The following is a 20480-nucleotide window of genomic DNA, read 5'->3' as shown; positions in this document are numbered from 1 at the left end:
ATAGCCGGGTGGGGTCAACAAAATAGTCCTAATACAAAACAGAAAAAAAACAGATTAACACAAAGAACACCCCCTCAGGCAAAATGCAAGCAAATGAACATTTCAGCAAAGTCCTTTCCTTAATAGTTGCACCAGTTCAAAGTTCTCCTTCTTATGTTCTCAAGAATATGGGGTGTCTCCTCAGCACTCGCAGCCTATGGGTTTCTTTCCCTCAAAAGTCCCCTGTCTTGTCTCGTCTCTAATTCCTCTTGTAGGTTCTGTAGTAGTTGCTGTCTGTTTACCAGTAGCCGTAGAGGCCAATGGAGCGTTACCTTTTCTAGTAGCTAGAACCAACCTGGGTTGTAGGCCCCACTTTCCACAGAGGGAATGTCCTTAACATCTCCCTTCTTTATGGTCCTGCCTCTACCCTTGATACCGTCTCTCTAGTCCTCTTCCATTCCTGGTCCTCTGCTGCGCCACATGCGCGCTCCTCCTCCCACCATGGGATCAACCTCTTCTGATTGGCGACTCCCGTACACCGGTGATGCTTTCCTTCTCAGTCCTTCCTGCACGCTATGTAGTAACTAGTTCTGGATTCCATCTGTTTCCCAGCCTCCTCCTGCTCGTTCCTTCCTACTAATTCTCTCCTCCTGCCACTTCCTGGTGTACTTCCTGATGTACAACCACTGATACTCTCCTCATGCCTGCTCCTGATGTACACCTTCTGATGCTCTCCTCCTGCCTGCTGCTCATGTACACCTGCTGATGCTCTCCTCCTGCCTGCTGCTCATATACACCTGCTGATACTCTCCTCTTCCCTGCTGCTACTGTACACCTTCTGATTCTCTCCTCCTGCCACCTCCTGATGTACTTCCTCATGTACACCTGCTGATAGCCCTCCTGTCTGCTCCTGTTGTACACCTGCTGGTGCTCTCCTCCTGCCTGCTCCTGGTGTACACCTGCTGAGACTCTGCTCCTGTCTGCTCCTGTTGTACACCTGCTAATACTCTCCTCCTGTCTGCTCCTGGTGTACACCTGCTGATACTCTGCTCCTGTCTGCTCCTGGTGTACACCTGCTGATACTCTCCTCCTACCTGCTCCTGATGTACACCTGCTGATGCTCGCCTCCTGCCTGCTCCTCATGTACACCTGCTGATACTCTCCTCCTGGCTGCTCCTGATGTACACCTGCTGATACTCTCCTCCTGCCTGCTCCTGATGTACACCTGCTGATACTCTGCTCCTGTCTGCTCCTGGTGTACACCTGCTGATACTCTGCTCCTGTCTGCTCCTGATGTACACCTGCTGATACTCTCCTCCTACCTGCTGCTCATGCACACCTGCTAATATTCTCCTCTTGCCTGCTCCTGGTGTATACCTACTGATACTCTCCTCTTGCCTGCTCCTAATGTTCCTTCTCTTCCTCTTGTTCCCAGACTCATCTCTCTCCTCTCTCCCTCCATCCTACTTTTCCAATTTCTCTCCTGAAGTGCCAACTCACTCCAAACTCTTTTGTGACTTCCTCCAAACACCCACACACTGCTCTTCACCTCGCGGGTTGATATATCCCTCTACTGCCTCCCTTGGCATTGGGGTTTGTTTGAGTGTGGATGTCATTATAGGTGCACATAGTGGATTGGTTCTTGCCTAATAGATTTCTAATCACAGGTGTGTCAGAATGTTCTTGTACTGGCAAGTAGACTATGGCTTTTTCCATCATCTTGGATGGGACAGCATGTGTTTCTACGCGTGCGCGTGGGTTTTCGACTACGCAAGAGGAGGCCTGTCTTCTTCTCTCACCATGGTAAGTATTCGTAGAGTACTACCTTCTAGAATGATGCTGCCATGAAACTTATCTATCTCCGCCCACAAATGTTGAATTGTGGGGTGTAGGTAGACTGCATTGGGGAACCCCTGACCCTTCCCAAACAAATATATATCTCTTAACGGGCCAGTACTATTGTGGGTATACATGCCCCTGCCCCCTATTGGGGACTAAGTAGGTAAGACAAGGGGATCCTCCCCATACCAAGTGTGGGCCCACCATCTACTAAGTGGGGGAAGACCTCTACCCCGTTAGTCACTCCACTGGAGGTCTCCAAAACAAGTCAGGGGCCTTCATCCCAACCCACAGTCCCTTAGTGAAGGGAACTGCATCACTGGTCGTTATACCTTTGGACGTCGGGAACCACAACAGGAGGACTACCCACTGCAAAGGCCTTTGGTGATTTTCATGTTTTGGATTTCCTTGTCTATACACCCTGAACTAGGGAAATAAGCTATTTATTGACTGTGTTTTCCTATTTTGTAGCTCCTGCTGAGAAGGCTGTGGCCCCGGCCCGGCTGGGGGAGCTCGCTGCCTCTGACATCACCTGGGACTCCCTCCGACTCTCCTGGAATGTCTCAAGCGGGGACTTTGACTCTTTCCTCATTCTGTACAGGGATGCGCAGGGGAAACCCCAGGAGCTGGCCGTCCCTGGAACCTTGCGTGCAGCCACCATCTCGGGCCTGAAGCCCTCTAAGAAGTATAAGTTCCTGCTGCATGGTATCTCTGGGGCCAAGCGCTCAAAAGCGGTGTCTGCCGAAGCAACAACAGGTAGGAAACACTGTGTCAGCGTTACCAGGGAGCACTGGGTGTTTGTCCGTCACTGCTGGTGCTTCGCCATCATGCCTTCAGATGCTTCTGCTTTGGGAGAACGCTTCCTTGAGGAGATGTTTCTCACGCTGGCTTGGCATCCTGCACTCTACGGGAAAACACTGGATATGGCAGACCATCAGGCTTACATGCAGGCCAAGGTGGGGTTCAGCCCCCCCTCTGTTGTTGGAATAGATGGCGTTCTTGTTGACATTGTGGCCGAACAGAATTCAGAGAGGTGACGCCAAAAGCTGCACTGTGGATGGCTTGCTTCTGGAGTACCACTACCTGAACCACTGTCCGAAGGTGGAGATGGCAGCCTGAGTCCTCCTTGCTGCTTCCCTGTCGGGTTTGCATTGGGCCATCATCACTGCTTTGAATGTCTCAGCATCTGACATTTCTGGGCAAGGCACTTCTGGTTTCAATGCCTTGCCTAGCTGCCACTCTGTCCACAGGTGGTTCTGGTTTCTACGCCTTGCCTTGCTGCCACCCTGTGCCAGGGCACTTCTGGTTTCAATGCCTTGCCTAGCTGACAATCTGTGCACAGGTGCTTCTGGTTTCCACGCCTTGCCTAGCTGCCACCCTGTGCCAGGGCACTTCTGGTTTCCATGCCTTGTCTAGCTTTGTCTCTGTGCCGAGGCGCTTCTGGTTTCCATGCCTTGCCTATCTGCCACTCTGTGCCAAAGTGCTTCTGGTTTCCACGTATTGCCCAGATGCCACTCTGTGCCAAGGTGCTTCTGGTTTCCACGTATTGCCCAGCTGCCACTCTGTGCTGAGGTGCATCTGGTTTCCACATATTGCCTAGCTGCCACTCTATGCCAAGACACTTCTGGTTTCCATGCCTTGACTAGCTTCCTCTGTGTGCCAAGGTGCTTCTGGTTTCCAAGTATTGCCTAGCTGCCACTCTGTGCCAAGGTGCTTCTGGTTTCCACGTATTGCCCAGCTGACTCCAGTGGCAAGGCCACTTCCTGCTCTGTGTGCTTATGGTTTACAGGCCTATGCTTAGCTGCTGCCATTGTTTTATTATTTCGTATGCCATAGGTGAGACCAATCTGTAGCCATGATGTTTCTGGTTGCCACATGCTGTTTTAGCTGTCCCTGTAAGGCTGCAGTGCTTCTGTTCTGGGTTCTACCTCATTGTTTAGCGTCCACTTTATGGCCAAGGCGCTTCTTGTTTCCACACCCTTGCTAAGCTGCTTCCAGAGATGAGGCCACTTTCCGCTGATGATGAATCTGGTTTGGGGGCCTTTACGTAGATGCTATCATGGTCTTATTATGTTGTATCCCATGAGTGAGAGCAATTAATGTACAAGGTGCGAGGAATTCGGCCATCCGCACGGCGGGTGTGCACTCACCTGGGCTTTTTCTTTATTTAAAAAAAATGGAATGATGGTTGATGAACCTCCGGAAAATGTGTGACGCTAATCGCACACATTTTTCTGCGCACATTGCATGATATACACATAGACCTGTGTACTATGTGTAGACACAGCCTACAGGCACTACCCGCAACCCCCCCTGTCATATTTAGTTGGGATATGACAGCCAATAGTACATCAAGGCACCTCAGAAGGGGGAGGGCAAAACCTTCCTCCTGCCATGGCCAGCCTAATTAACTAACAAAGGCTCGGGGGTGCTAGAGAGCCCGACTCCAGGATGGCCACGTTCTGCTGAGCTCCACCGGGGATGTGGGAGTAAGGGGATTGCTTACATCTCCAAAGGGCAAGGTCTAGCCCCAAAAATCGTTGCTGGTCCCTGCTGAGAAGGCCGGCAGAGCTCTGACCGAATTTTGGCCTGGGAAGCCAGCAATGCCGCACTGTGCCTGGGTGAAGCGCGCTGGAGGAGCTCCGTGCCAATGATCACACCTCGTGGGCCACGGCACTGAAGGTGGTGTAGCTGCGGTGGGACACCCTGCCGAGAACCGAGGCGGGACCCTTGTGAGATTACACCTCATCCCGTGTGTGCGCCCTGATCCGGAGATACCCCGTCACGCTGAGGGAGGAAGAGACCGTCTGAGGCGGGGATCCCAGCGGGGCTGCTGAGAGGGGAGCATGGCTTCCACGCACACGCTTATCTGGAGGGTCCTGCAGCTGGCAGCGGAAGGGGTGACGGTGACCTGAGCCAGGCCGAGGCAGACTAGGTGAGGAGCGGAGATCTCTGAGGCGGTGTCGGCCCTTGTGCGAGTGGACAGACACATACCGGCCGCTGTGCCCTGATAGCACAACCCAGCCTCATGCTGCGAGGTGCCCATGGCGAGACCCGATAGGAGCAACCTTCAGCCCCCTGCCTTGTGCACACGCCGGGACTCTGAGCAGCGAGGGCCATACACAGAGGAGGCAAGTCCATTGTGCCCACTGCAGCATTTCGGCACAAACTTTCTGACTTGAGGAGGAGCCGCCATATTGAACCCATTGCACTGCGTAGGAGTGACAGCCCCGAAGCAGGGGGGAAATAGACAGAGCCTGCCGGCGTGGCAACTAAAACACCCATGCTGCCCAGTGCGGGGGAGGGCGAGCACGGGTGGGAGCGCGGCAGGAAGACCCCCCTAACAAGAGTGGTGGATCCGGGAAAACATGCTGGGGCCCCGCGACGGTGGTACCAGAGATACCAGCCAAGACATGGAGGAGCCCCCAGCAGCGACCTTCAGCAGACTGCGCTCAGTCAAGTACTAGCTGAAATGAGGGCCGGCTTTGCTTCAGTTAACACCAAACTGGATGGACTTGTGTACAAAGTGGATAGGATGCAAGAATGCATGGAAAAAGAGAGCAGGAGAATATCCAAGGCAGAGCAACAAGTAGGGATCTTAGAAGACACCAGCGGTGAAACCACACAGGCTATCCAGGAACTGAGGAGAGATGTCAAACTGATAAAGGAGAAGAATGAGGATTTAAAAGCGAGATCCCAAAGGAATAACATTTGGGTGGTTGGGGTGCCCGGAGTCGATACCCCAGCGAAACATGGAAACCTTTATGAAAACATTTATAAAGGAGGGCTTGAAAGACCCACGGCTGTCTACTCAGTTTCTGGTGGAGAGGGTGCACCGGGTCTGGCAGATCACCCCCAGGCCGGGGCAGACCTGCGCCCAATAATAGCACGCCTGCTTAACTACAGGGACCGGGATGCAGTCTTACGCAGAGCCAGGGAATTGGGCGACCTGATGTACGAGAACTCTAGGGTCTCATTCTATCCGGACTTTACACCATCACTCCAAAAGGCCCGCCTCTCTTTTTTGGCAGCAAAGAGGGACCTGCGCAACAAGGGGATTCAGTATGCTATGATGTATCCTTCCAAACTCCGGGTCCAATATGAAGGCCATGCCCATTTTTTTACTGGCCCAGGCGCAGTGCATGATTTCATTGACTCCCTCCCGAAGAACCGTGCTGGCTTGTGAATGCAAATAAGTGATAAGTAAGGTGACACCATCGAACCCAGGGCAGTCAGAGCCGAGCGGGCTCGCTAGCGTTTTGGGATGGCAATCTGGCATAGAAAAGTTGCTTCCTGTTGGAGACTGAAGTTGTTAATTCAAAGAGTAATGTAATTAATCAGTCCTGTAGTATATTGCTTTATTTGCGTAGCGATCTCCCTCCCTGGGGATAAGGAGTTTAGCTGTCATTTGGGGTGCAGTATCAATGTTCCTTATGTTTAAAGGTTGGGGAGGCTACGTGACTGCAAGTTATGGGTGGGCAGTGTGGGTGTGGATGGGGGGTCGAAGTGGAGGCTGGGAGTTGGGGACAGAAGGGGGCAGGGTGGGGTATTGGTAATGGTTAATGTAGAAAATGATTCACATTGCATAGCCATGAACACCGGAGCAGCAGTCGCCTACCTTAAGTGGGGGCGGCGACTGCGATGTGTACACCCAAAACACTGTCACAATGGTTATCAAGGTACTTAGCTGGAATGTGCGGGGCCTCAACAATCCACGCAAGACCCGCAAGGTAATCCAACTATGCGAGCGGCACAGCGCTAAGGTGGTCCTCCTACAGGAGATGCACTTTAAAGGGAGCGCGAATGAGTCGCTAGGTCCTGGGGCGCAACCAGACATTAGACTTCATGTTTGTCATACTCCGCAGGCATAATGACTGTGATTCACAAGTCACTGGGGTTCCGGGTAGCAGAGGCGATTGTTGACCCGAACGGCAGATATCTAATTGTGTCCGGATCCCTGGATGTCTCGAGGGTAACATTCACCAACATCTATGGCCCTAACGTGGATGATCCCGGCTTCTATATGATATGGCATTTATAATGCGCCTATACACAAGTGTTTCAAGGCACGAGGAGGCAAGGGAGGGGGAACAGAGGGAAGACAGACAACGATCCTACTAGGCCAAGTGTCATTCAGATCACACAAGTGCAATGGAAGGGGGAAGGTGCAGGGGAGAGGAGGGAAAAGTACAGTACATGGGATAAAAGAATAACAATAAGTGACTGAGTGACAAAGAATAACAATAAGTAAGGGCAAGTGCAGACATCCTGAGTGCGGGGGTTGCCAGGAAGGCAGTGCAGGTGTGCGACTGGCGGTGGAGGGGACCTGGGCCCAAGATCAGAGGGTGGCCAGGTAACCAGTGCAGTTAAGCCATGGATTCAGCAGGGGAGAGGAGGAGAAAAAGCAGAAGCAAAGAGAAAGGTTTTGAGGTTCTTCCAGAACCGGAGATTGTTCTCCTCAAATTTCAGTGAGGCAGGGAGGCTGTTTTAGAGGGAGGCCTCAGCCGAAGCGAGAGATCTACCCACAACTCATTGCTTGGAGAAGCAACTGACCCTGAGGGAGTTGGAGGCGAATGAGAGAAGAGCTCGAGAAGGAAGCTATTTAGGCAGAGGGAGTTGAAGGTATTGAGGACCCAGGCCCCAGAAGGCCTTGTGGACAATGCAGAGGGTTTTGAACTTAATCCTCGCAGCCACTGGGAGGCAGTGCAGAGTTTTCAGTCATGGAGAGATACGATCCCTGGGCTTGAGGCCAAGGACAAGACTCGCAGTCCTGTTCTGGTTCTATGAGTCGCTAGTCCACATGAGTCATAGGTTCCTCCACACGTGCCAGCTTTGGGCTGGCAGCTTCAACATCGTACTCGACCCGGCGAAAGCTAGATTGGCGGGGGGGAGGGGTTTGGGATAGGCCATGCTCCAAAGCAGCCGAGGAGGTACTGAGGAAAATGCCGGATCTCGAGTTGAGTGACGTATGGAGGAAACTACATCCAGAGATCAGGGAATACTCCTTCCACTCGTCTGTACATGGTACATCATCGAGACTGGATTATGTATTGGCCGGCCCCTTGCTGCTTCATCGGATGACTCGGTGCGTCCTTCTCCCCAGGACCCTGTCAGATCACTCTTCCCCTCCTTTGGGCGGCGATCTGGGAGAAGGGGAGGGTGCAACGACCATTCTGGGAATTCAAATCTGCGGCATTAACAGATCCTATGTTTCGTAGCAAAATTCACAAGCTAATTAGGTGATACTTTGATGTTAACCTGGGCACTGTAAAGTTGATGAGTACGACATGGGAAGCCTTTAAGGTGGTGCTTTGGGGAGGTTGTCTTTCACTGGAGTTGGGGGTACTTAAAATAATTTGCAGACAGCTCACAAAACCAAAATTAAGGATCTTGGAAGGCAGGTAGACGAGGGGCCGGTAGCCGACCTGCGGGTGGAACTAGCTAAATTCTGGGACCTGGCTGAGAGGGAGATTCAGTTCTTTGCCCTCCCCACAATGACTGTATATATGGTGAGGAAGGCCGCCCAGGCAGGCTGTTAGCAACAATGATCCACCACGAGTGAGGCGATACAGACATAGCAGCTGTGAGGACTCCAGAGGGAGTTGTGGTGGTGAACCAGGCCGAAATTGAGGCCACATTCCGACGATATAATTAGAAGCTATACTCTTCCATGAGATCACCCATCGATGCTGCTCTAGGGGACTATGTCCAGGAGGCTGATCTTCCATCACTTAGTGAAGAGGCGGTCCTCGCGCTGGACTCTTCCATCACCACCGATGAGATTATCGAAGCGATTCGGGCTCTACCCACCTCCAAAGCGCTGGGGACAGATGGCATCACGGCCGGGTTTTAGAAGGCTTGGGGCCCGGAGATAGCTCAATATATGCTAGGGGTGTGGGAAGAGAGTTTGAGAGCAGCGAGCCTCCCACCTGACAATGCGGTGAGCCGTAGTCACCCTGATTCTGAAGCCAGACAAGGACCCCCTAAACTGCACCTCATACTGCCCGATATCTTTGTTGAACTTAGATACGAAGATCTTTGCCAAAATTGTCACAAATAGGCTGCTCCCATACATGTCTGGTGTAATCCATGTGGATCCATCGGGCTGCATACCTGGCAGATCTACCTCTGCCAACCTGCGCAGGCTCTTTGCTATACTAGCCCTGATTGACCCCGACGTACATGCAGTGGCAGCGCTCGTCGACATGGAGAAGGCGTTGGACTCCGTGGAGTGGGACTTTCTGCTCGAAGTACTACGCCAGATGGCAAACCCCCCCCCTTACTTCCTATCAGCTATGATGCTATTATACGCAGGGTCGAACGATTGCATAGGAGTGGGCGGCACGCGATCTAAATCCTTTCTGCTGGCCCGAGGGACAAGACAGGCCTGGCCACTGCCCCCCGGATTTTTATAGACGCGATTGAGGTGTTAGCGGCACGACTGCAGAAATACCATGGGACGGGAGGCCTGGCCATTGGAGGGCCCGAGAACTGGTCTCATTATATGCAGACAATGCAATACTATACCTCAAAGACCCGATAAACAACCTGGCCACAATCTCCCAAGAGGTGATGCGGTTTGGGGAATTCTCTGGTTTAAAATTTAATAAAGGGAAGTCCACCTTGTTCCCCCTGAATGAGAAAACGGGCTGCCCGCTGGACACCGAGGGATTCAGCTGGGAGCCTCGGGCCATCACATACCTGGGAAAAAGAGTCAGCAGAGAGACCCGCACGCTACTGTAGGACAATCACCTCCACTGCCTGAGGGTTCTGAGAGAGAAAGCGGAAATATGGAGTTGGCTCCCACTGTCGACATTGGGCAGGATAGCGGTGGCCAAGAAGATGATTGTCCCCAGACTGCTGTATATATTTCAGAACACCCCAGTATGGCCGGGAATGAGATTCTTAAGAGACGTGAAGACCTTGCTGATAAGACTAGCTTGGTACCCCCGCAGTTCCCGTATCGGCTGGGACACGTTGACCATCCCATGGGATGGGGCGCGGGTCGGAGCCCCAGGTATGGAGCTGTACTTCCTGGCGTCACAGTTGTACTTCACCACAACGTGGATGCCTGGGCCCCAGGCCTCTCCCCATGTCCGTGCAGAAAAACGCTCGGCCCATCCTTATTCTCTCCAAGGGGCCCTGATGTTCCAAAGAGTACCGGATAAATGCAAGTTCGACCCTATGGCATGGACGATAAACGCATGGGGGCGGGCCCTGAGAAGGGTGGGGGTGGATGTCCCCTTTGACCTGGGTATCCAACTGTGGAATGTCAAAATAATATCCCAGACCTATGATGAGACTTTAGTCCGGGAATGGTAGGAGTGGAGATTCACCAGATGGCAGACATGTATCCATATGACACCTTTGTAACCCCGGAACTAAAGATGGGCGTGGGCCTACACCGCAGCCTACAGTATGTTAGAATGAGGGCAGCATTCAAGGAATGGTCCCCAACATTTCAGGAGTGCCTAGCCACAAATCCGCTTCTGCAGTATATTGTCAACTTCCCCGCTGCACTAGAGTGGTCTCAACTCTGTACAAGCTTATTCAGCACAACACCCACAGGGGCCGCTAAAGTGCAAACTGCAATGGGAGGAAGACGCTGGGACCCCCTTCTCAGACAAACAGTGGTCGATAATATGAGACAACGCACACAAAGGGCCTTTTACCACAAGATTGCAACTGAACCAATTGAAAACTCTACACCGCACATATATGTCCCCAGCACGTGTCCACCCATTTGATAGCTCAAAACCGGCATCCTGCCACCACTGCAGTACCGGTCCAGCTGACTTTCTCCATATGATATGGGCATGTGCTAAACTGCGGGCCTACTGGGAGGGGTTGGTGAAGTGCTGTTCGGCAATGCTAGGACAGGATGTTCCCGGTGAACTACAGTATTGCATGTTTGGTTGGTCACGGCCTATACCTAAGCAACATCGCAAATTGGTCATGACATGCATGATTCTAGCTAGACGCTGTATCCTAATGAAATGGTCCAGCCCCTCCCCACCAGTAATGAACACATGGCTCAAGGATCTGATATGACACAGCGACATTGATAAAGAGTATGGGAACTTATGTGGCCAGCAAAACAGGGCAAAGGATATGCCTACTTATTAGCCCTGAATGCCGGGCCGGAAATGTGATACTTTTGACTGTACCGAGAACACTTACTCAGAGCATCGCGTGCAGGAGGGGCTTGATGCAGCAAGCCCACCAGCAAGCCAGACCAACATCTACTTTATGTCCCACGCTCCTTTGCAGAGAGGTAACAGCCACTGCTGTAGCATTTTTGAATTATGTCAATGCAATGTGAGTGTTCTGGTGGTGTGTGATGTGAATCTTTAATAAAGAAAGTAAAAAAAAACAACTAACAAAGGCCCCATGGATCCACCCTGTCCTTTGTTAGCTATGCTTGTGGCAGATTCGCATACAAATCAGAGTTAATTCAAACAAGCCCACGGGGGCCTCGTTGTAGGACTACAAAAAGAAACATGAAACCCCAACAACCTTTGATATACACTCTGTCAACCTGAAGCCAGCTCCTGCCCCTCAGTATCAAGGGCAGTGAACTGTCATGTCTGGGACAGCAGTTTACAGTAGTCATCCCCGCAGCGGGACCCCATTCAGAAGGTATGAGTATGTGGTTTGGTGGCAACCAAAAGTCTGGTCACACCGCAGCTTCAAGGGTGACCTGACACTTTAATCCGGAACCACAGAGAGCTGCATTAACTAGAGAGACCCTTTGATCTACAACAGACAGGAAGATGGGTGGGACTTAGTATTACATGTTTTCACCCCTTTACCTTTTCTGTTGCCAAGCACTCTGGTTATTACCTCACGGGTACAGGAGATTGTTGGTGGAGACCCAGGATTAGTTCATTTAGGTAGACGTAGCCTACACCAATCACTGTGGGCCATTTGGCTTTAAAAGAGGGCTGAGCCCCTCTTTTGGGGAGGTAATCTGAAGACTTTGCAAGAAGTAACAAGAAGAACTCTGCATTAGACCCTGGCTGAAGGTACAGTCTGCCTTACAGCTTCCACCTGTGAAGGAGAGCCAGGATTTCCAAGAGGGAAGCAAGATCCCTCCCCTCCTCCTGCTGAAGTTGCTTCCCGAGGTGGGGCCACTTCCTGCTGAAGGTGCTTCTGGTTTACACACCATTGCCATGTTGCCACTTCCAGTGTGCTTTTAGTATCTATGCTCTTGCCTAGCTTCTACCGTGTCGCAAGGCACGTCTGGATCCCACGCCCATGCTTAGCTGCTTCCCAAGGTGGGAGGCCACTTCCTGTTGAAGGTGCTTCCTGAGGTGGGGGCTACTTCCTGCTGAAAGTGCTTCTGGTTTCCACACCATTTCCATGTGGCCACTTCCAGTGCATTTTTAGTTTCCACGCTCTTACTTAGCTTCTACTGTGTCGCAATACATGTCTGGATCCCACGTCTTGCCTAGCTGCTTCCCGAGGTGGAAGCCACTTCCTGCTGAAGGTTCTTCACGAGGTGGGAGCCACTTCCTGCTGAAGGTGCTTCTGGTTTCCACACCATTTCCATGTGGCCACTTCTAGTGCGTTTTTAGTTTCCACGCTCTTACCTAGCTTCTACTGTGTCGCAATGCACATCTGGATCCCACGTCTTGCCTAGCTGCTTACCGAGGTTGCAGCCACTTCCTGCCGAACGTTCTTCCCGAGGTGGGAGCCACTTCCTGCTGAAGGTGCTTCTGGTTTCCACACCATTGCCATGGTGCCACTGACAGAGTGGCACCATTGCAATGGTGACAGTGCACTCTTAATTTCCATGCTCTTGCCTAGCTTCTACTGTGTTGCAAGGCATGTCTGAATCCCACAACCTTGCTTAGCTGCTTCCCAAGGTGGGGGCCACTTCCTGCTGAAGGTGCTTCCCGAGGTGGCGGCCACTACCTGCTGAAGGTGCTTCTGGTTTCCACACCATTGCCATGGTGCCACTGACACTGCACTCTTAGTTTCCATGCTCTTGCCTAGCTTCTACTGTGTTGCAAGGCATGTCTGAATCCCACAACCTTGCTTAGCTGCTTCCCAAGGTGGGGGCCACTTCCTGCTGAAGGTGCTTCCCGAGGTGGCGGCCACTACCTGCTGAAGGTGCTTCTGGTTTCCACACCATTGCCATGGTGCCACTGACACTGCACTCTTAGTTTCCATGCTCTTGCCTAGCTTCTACTGTGTTGCAAGGCATGTCTGGATCCCACGCCCTTGCTTAGCTGCTTCCCACCGTGGCGGCCACTTGCTGCTCGAGGTGGGGGCCACTTCCTGCTGAAGGTGCTTCTGGTTCTACACCATTGCCATGTTGTCATTTCCAATGCACTTTTAGTTTCCATGCTCTTGCCTAGCTTCTACTGACTCGCAAGGCACGTCTGGATCCCACAACCTTGCTTAACTGCTTCCCGAGGTGAGACCATTTCCTGCTGAAGGTGCTTCCCGAGGTGGGGGCCACTTTCTGCTGAAGGTGCTTCTGGTTGCCACACCATTGCCATGGTGCCACTGACAGTTCACTCTTAGTTAACACGCTCTTGCCTAGCTTCTACTGTTTTGGAAGGCATGTCTGGATCCCACGCCGTTGCTTAGCTGCTTTGCGCGGAGGTGGCCACTTGCTGCTCGACGTGGGGGCCACTTCCTGCTGAAGGTGCTTCTGGTTCCAAACCATTGCCATGTTGACACTTCCAGTGCGCTTTTAGTTTCCATGCTTTTGCCTAGCTTCTACTGTATGATAAGGCACATCTGGATCCCACGCCCTTGCTTAGCTGCTTTGCGCAGTGGCGGCCACTTGCTGCTCGAGGTGGGGCCACTTCCTGCTGAAGGTGCTTCTGGTTCCACACCATTGCCATGTTGACACTTCCAGTGTGCTTTTAGTTTCCATGCTCTTGTCTAGGTTCTACTGACTAGCAAGGCACGTCTGGATCCCACAACCTTGCTTAGCTGCTTCCCGAGGTGACACCATTTCCTGCTGAAGGTGCTTCTGGTTCCACACCATTGCCATGTTGACACTTCCAGTGCGCTTTTAGTTTCCATGCTTTTGCCTAGCTTCTACTGTGTGGCAAGGCACATCTGGATCCCACGCCCTTGCTTAGCTGCTTTGCGCGGTGGCGGCCACTTGCTGCTCGAGGTGGGGCCACTTCCTGCTGAAGGTGCTTCTGGTTCCACACCATTGCCATGTTGACACTTCCAGTGTGCTTTTAGTTTCCATGCTCTTGTCTAGGTTCTACTGACTAGCAAGGCACGTCTGGATCCCACAACCTTGCTTAGCTGCTTCCCGAGGTGACACCATTTCCTGCTGAAGGTGCTTCTGGTTCCACACCATTGCCATGTTGACACTTCCAGTGCGCTTTTAGTTTCCATGATTTTGCCTAGCTTCTACTGTGTGGCAAGGCACATCTGGATCCCACACCCTTGCGTAGCTGCTTCCCGAGGTGAGAGCACTTCCTGCTGAAGGTGCTTCCCGAGGTGGGGGCCACTTCCTACTAAAGGTACTTCTGGTTTGCAAGCCTTAACCTGCTCAAAAGGGCTTTGTGGATGCTGGGATGAATGCATTGCGCTTCTATGTTGCACAATCGGATGTAAGTATCTTTAGGCATTGAGCTTTTAACCACTGTTAAAGGACTGGAGACTGGTTAGACTATAGAGAAAAGGCCTCAAAAGGAAACTTTTAACTTCAGATAGTCCCATAAGGAATATGATTGGCTAAGACCTTCAATGGTTTAGGCCTCTTGTAAGGTCATTCCAAAGCCTTTTAAAGTGGAAACAAGCAGGTCGTTTTCTGTGGGGTAATGGGTGAGGCTATAGCCAGGTAAATAAGCTTTCGCTTTTCAAGACATTGTTTGGCTGCTGACAAAATCTCATAATTTCGGTGACCATTGGTGAGGCCGCCCGGTAGATGATGGTGTGGGTGGGTTCACAGGCCCCAGCTTAGCTGCATTCTTGACTTTGCTTTAAAACCCCTATTGTTCCTCACTTTCTTTGAGCAATGAGCTGCCTTACATGTTTGTCTAGTGTGCCAGGTCTAAAAGGCATCAAGAACCCGGGCAGCCGTGGCTGCCGCTCAGAATGAAGGGGATGAAAGTGTAGAAGAAACAGCAGGTCTTCCATTTAGTCTTTGTATTTACTCTTCTGTTTTGCTGAAAGTAACCTAGGCCCGGCCAAGCTTCTGAGCGCTGTAGTAAAGTGGGGAAGTCAATTCACTATGCAAGGCGAGCTGTTATGCTGTGAATAGTTCCAGGTTACACTGTGTGCCCGCAGAGCCTTCTCATGGCCTTGAGAGCATCCATTGATGGCATTTCTTTTTCGAGGGTCAGGCCACAGAGTTATGGGCCTGTATGTGATATTAACTGTCTTCGAGTAGCACCATTCTGGCTGGGTTATGCCGCGCACCTTCAGGTACTTCTTTTGAGATGGTGCTTTGGAGGTTTAATGTTTCAATAAAGCCAGAGAGTTGGCTCAGGCTTCACAAGGAAAAGATCAGCTCTCCTATCCAGCCCAGCTAAATTGCACTAAGATGGGGCACATTCGCTCCCATTTTAGTAACAGACTGAGCACCACTTCAGGAAGTGTGTAGGACTGGATACGCAGCACAGCAGGCACAACACAATAACCAAAGTCCATGCCTCAGCTTCCAGCAGAAAAAAAGTAAAGTTTAACAAACCGTAAACAGTAAAAAGGAATAACAAAACCCAAATATTCAGGGAACTTTCAAATATACAATACATATTATTTCAAGTTAAGCATGTTGCCCATCTAAGTTACAAAAGTAAGGAACCCACCTCCTCCTATGTCCTATGATAGCATCCAAAACTTAAAGAAAACCTTAACCATGGCCCTGACAACTTAAAGGCTGGGAAATAAAATTCAGATCAAAATTTTAGAGCCGCCCAAGACCAATGGTATGGATCTGGCCAACTCATGAAGCATCTTTGTTGGATTCATGCATTGGGAGCTCCAGGTAAAAGTTTCATCCTCAGACGTAATCTCAAGAGCACTGAGACCCACTGAGGGCTGAAGCACATGGCTCCCCATAGCTTGGTCTCTAACAGAGGTTAGTTGACGCTGTTGGACAAGTGCCCCGCCTGAGGGTCCATATCACCACGTAGTTGATGGTCAGGCCAGTGCATCCGCTTGAAGCTATGTGATTTTCTTGGTACTTAGTGCACAGTTTTCACATCAAAACTAGATCTTGCAGCTTTTCATTGTTCTTCTCTGCAGACTTTGTACTTTCTCACTTAATGCACAGGGTTAGCACAGACATTTCTGTAAGTTTATTTTCTGCCTCAGGCTCTTCTTGGGTTGCCTCTGCCAAGGAGCCAGGTTACCTAGAGTCAGGAAGGATAGTGTAGGTGCCTTTCCCCGGCTTACTACGTGTGAGAGAAAATAAAATAACCAACACTACCCCGGTCGGGGAAGGAGGCACCGAGACCCGGCTGCAAGAGTTCAAAGGATGGTTTATTTCTCCAGCTAGGAAATAACCCCAAAAACCCTCCCCAACATTTACATCAAACTTGTATATATATCAATTAAAGTAACTCTAACAAAAAGTGCTAAATGGACCCGATTGGCCAGGCGGTGTGGTGCTGTAGGTGTGGGTGGCATCTCTTCCTTCTGGTTGGCTGAGTGGCTGACGAGATGACGGACGTCAAATATCTTGTGTTCCACGCAGGTCAGGGTCCGGTCACTGTGGTCACTACCTAAGCTAATATGTTGCATTCGAAAAACACTAAATAACAAATTATCTAAACCATTTTATGCTACTTTTCATATATCTACACAAGTTACACATAATAAGTATTGTCAGTACAATTGGGTCATTTGTGGATTTAATTAGAGGCCTTGACCTTTATTGTGCATGTAAAAAGAATCAAGCTGTGTTTCACATATCTCCTAAACTTCAAACCTATAAGTATGAGAAAAAACATATATTGTAGTAAAATGCTTAAGGTTAGTAGTGGGTGTGTTGGGTGGGTTTCGCAGCACAGGCGAGGGTCTGGCACTTGAAAGAAATACCTTACAGGGAGCGCAGGGTCAGGATGGCAATAAATTGTTCTAATGGGGGTGGGTGGCTTGCACGTTTATGGGGACGAACGAGCAGAAAGTGCTTAGCTCATCCTGGTTCACATGCTGGTTCTCATGCTAGCAGTGATCTCAGAGGAAGAAAACTGAATCATATTGGTTGTTGCAACTTTCTCCAGCTTCAGCATGAGAATGGAAACGCAGAGCTTTCCTTCGCAGGGGGAGTGCAAGGGTGGGGGCCAGCCAGCTGCCTGCGCGCCTTGTGTGTGTGTCTCTGTCCTTAGCTGCTGCGGTGGAAGGGGAGCTGAGCATTGCTGTACTATCGTAGTGAGGCCTGTTTACCCAAGATGGAGTCGAAAGGGGGCACAAAAGATGGATGCCCCGTGTCCTGCTCAGTAGTCCCATCTATGTAGCAGTCAACCATGGTTAACTTTACATAAGGGCAAGGGGCAATCCCACTACCGGAGGCACGTGGTCCAAGCCTTGTACTGAGGAGTGTACAGCGCGAGGGGGCCTGGGTACCCCTCACTCCCTTACATTCCCCCCTTTCATTACATCTAAAGTAGCAAACTACTTATCTCGTTCTTTCCGTTCTCCCTTCGGTAGCGCTCAGCTTCAGCCACAGCCTCATCCCAAGCGGGTGTACCTTTTATTGGCATCCATGCTTTGCACACACTTCTTAAGCTGTTACCTCTTCTTGCATATTCTTCTGGTGTGACCATTAAGTATATCCCACCATCGCCATCTAAATCTATCCAAACTCGTTATACCACAGCAAGTTCTTTGGTTCTTTAATGGTAGTGTGATGTAGACTATCAACCACATCCCCATACTGCCTATAGATGGCAGTCATTCTATACTGCGGTGTGGTGTATTCCCCAGTTTGTACTTGGGCATCTAACATGGTAGCCACAGTTGTCTGTCGGCCCACTGTTACCATCATCATCGCTGAATTAGGCATATTATTTTCACAGCATCTTAGTCCCAGTTGGCACACACAGAATATTAGGAGAAGAAAGACAATAATGGGAATGAGTATCTTCGCTGCTATGTTCACCCATGATGGTATCCAGCTGAACAGATCGTCGAACCCCGTGTTGTTGTCTGCTCCACCTTCTGCTCTCATTCTTTCTCCTAAATTATGCACTGCTGTTATCATGTGTGACAGTGTCCCGTTATCAGCATCTGAAGTTGGTACGAACGTGCAACACGCCCCCCCCCCCAATTTTTTTGCAAACACCGCCGTCCATCGCCGTGATAAGATCTAAGACATATCTGGTTTACATCGTCATCAGGCGCAGTGCACGGAGCTCTATTTTTATGATGTTGAATCCCTCTTCAGTGTCGTTAGCAAGCTGGATGAGCTCCCAGCGTGTTATCTGAAGCCATTTCGCGTTTGTCGTTGCTTGAACGCCTGGTGCTTGAAATGATGCAAAAAATTTCTCTGCAGATGAGAAAAGTTTGTACTGCTGCGGGATTTCAGCAAGGAGTTCTGACGATTTGGACGAAATATAATTGGATCTTTTGCTGCATGACAACTTGGTTCTCAATGTTTCTTCTGACAATAGTTCGTATGCTGGGGGCTCCGTGATTGGCTCATCGGGCGCTGTCGATGGTTCAGCCGATTGCCCTGCTGCCGATATGTCAGCCGATTGGCCTGCTGTCGAACTGTCAGCCGAAGGCCTTGCTGTAAACTGAACGTGGCTCTCTGGTATCACCATTAGTGCTGAGTGAAGTGTGGCTAGGGCACAAGTGCCCCTCCAGGATGCTGGGAGATGCAGGTAAGCTCGTTTGCCACAGATCCAGTATATGTCCATTAATGCAGCAGTGCCTTTTTTCATATCTGGTATTATTAAAGTCTTATTGCACTGCTGTGCGGTTCCCATATTCACCTTCCCTTCTCCATGGAAGCAAAGTTTGTGCGGTATTTCCCTTTGAATCTTTATGGGTCTCTCCAGGGGTGTGACCCATGTCAGCTTGGTGATATGCTGTGACCAGATGGGGATGTACGTTTCTCTTGCCCACTCGTATGTTTCGTCTGGCAGTCCTCGAAGCCCCTCAGCTTTGCATTTAATCTTTTCATCATGCCACTTGTCGTCTGCATACCTTGTCCCTTTTATGATGAAAAATGGCTCTTGGAGGCAGATTACTCCTTGTCGTCTGCTGGTGCATGTTTGTTCGTTTTCCAATTTTTCCATAGCGACTGTGTGTGCCTGAAATGTCTTTTTTATTCTACACAGCATCAGGTGAATCAAACATTGGGCCTCAGACAAGGGTATTTTCTGTGGGATTAACATTTTTGGGGTTCCAGTTGCATGAGGAATAAGTGAGCACACGTAGCAACTTTCATTACTTGCTTGCTTCGCTGCGGTGCTCATGTCTGAATACCATTTATTTGATTGGTCAGGGTGTTGGGGGTCCTCTATTTCATCTAACCCCAGGTTGTGATAAATATCATATCTGTTTTTTCCCGCCCCCCTTTTTTCTCCTCCTTCTCTTGTTTTTTAATTGGGTGTCAACTCGTTGATATTGCAGCGGGAATATCCTGGACCATGCATCATCAATGTTGTTCATAGTGGCATGTGTGTATTCAGTAATGGTTTCTGGTGTCGTGTGTGTGTGCATGCTTGTATTTCTGGAGTTAGTCAACCAATAGTAATCGTCATTTACTTTCCATCTAAGCTCTATTTCCTTGGCCATAGTATTACTTAACAATGGAATAGCAGTTTTGTTCACGTATAATTGTACATAGGGTGGTGTTGCATTTATGTTATTTGATTCAACATTATGAGTGTCCTTCAAAATGGTTGTTACTCCAGTCCATAGTCCATATTAGTTTAGACCCTGGTTCTGTCATATTAGCCCCACTCCCCCCTTTGTTCATTTAATTTGCCACAAATAAAACAACATTATACCAAATAAAATAAAACATCATTATTGCAAATAGTATGGCAGCATATTTTATAACGCATTCCATATTACTTAATCTACTGGCCCTAGTGGCATCCCTATTTCTATCTAACATTTCAGCCTGCTCAGCCGTTTCATCGCATTGGCTCATGTTGAACCTATGTGGGCGAGACAAATTCGTTAAGTCATCATGAAAAGAAACATATTTGCAATTGTTCATTCTTTTTCATTTTTTTGCTCATTTAGGCATTTAACAATTTCTTTCCATTTATCATGAAAACAATGAAGAAAAATAGAAAAACAACACGATTCATATGAGATTTAAAAGGAAAAAGAAAAGAGAGAGAGAGAATATATAAAAAACATTTTGCTTTTTCACTATTCTTTCCATGTCTTAGTTGCAGTTTTCATCGTGTCAGACTGTGTTAGCGGTGCCATCCACACAGTCTGTTTCATTTTGGGGGTGTGTGACACTGTGTGCCCTTATCACGTCTGATAGGTGCACCCAGTATTTCAGTTCCTTCACTTTAATTGTAGTTGGGGTGCTGTACACCACTGTGTATGGACCATGAAATCCTGGTGAATTCCACCTTCTTACAAAACTTCTAACATAGATGTGTTCCCCTGGCATTAATGGCCCCTCCGGGCTATCTGCTGCCGGCATGGAGGTGCCTGTTGCTACATCTTCAGTAAATGGCGGAGCAATTTGTTTTGCTATGCTGCGC

The 20480-nt window shown here is 49.9% G+C and overlaps 1 protein-coding gene across 16 annotated transcripts in view; it reads left to right on the top strand.

The window, feature by feature from the left end:
* TNXB (tenascin XB) overlaps positions 1-20480 on the top strand; it is a 687232-nt gene that overhangs the window by 456253 nt on the left and 210499 nt on the right. For 14 of the 16 annotated variants that reach the window (XM_069634963.1, XM_069634962.1, XM_069634960.1 and 11 more), the window contains one exon: positions 2290-2574. The exons of the other annotated variants lie outside the window; for them this stretch is intronic. In XM_069634963.1, coding sequence (XP_069491064.1) covers positions 2290-2574 — 285 coding nt within the window. The remainder of the gene's footprint in view (positions 1-2289; positions 2575-20480) is intronic. 16 annotated transcript variants of the gene reach the window in all.

Source organism: Ambystoma mexicanum, chromosome 13 (genome assembly GCF_040938575.1).
Source record: "Ambystoma mexicanum isolate Mex_15411 chromosome 13, UKY_AmexF1_1, whole genome shotgun sequence".
NCBI classification, from domain to species: Eukaryota; Metazoa; Chordata; class Amphibia; order Caudata; family Ambystomatidae; genus Ambystoma; species Ambystoma mexicanum.
Note: the sequence above shows the minus strand (reverse complement) of the source record. Positions and strands in the feature narration are given on the sequence as shown.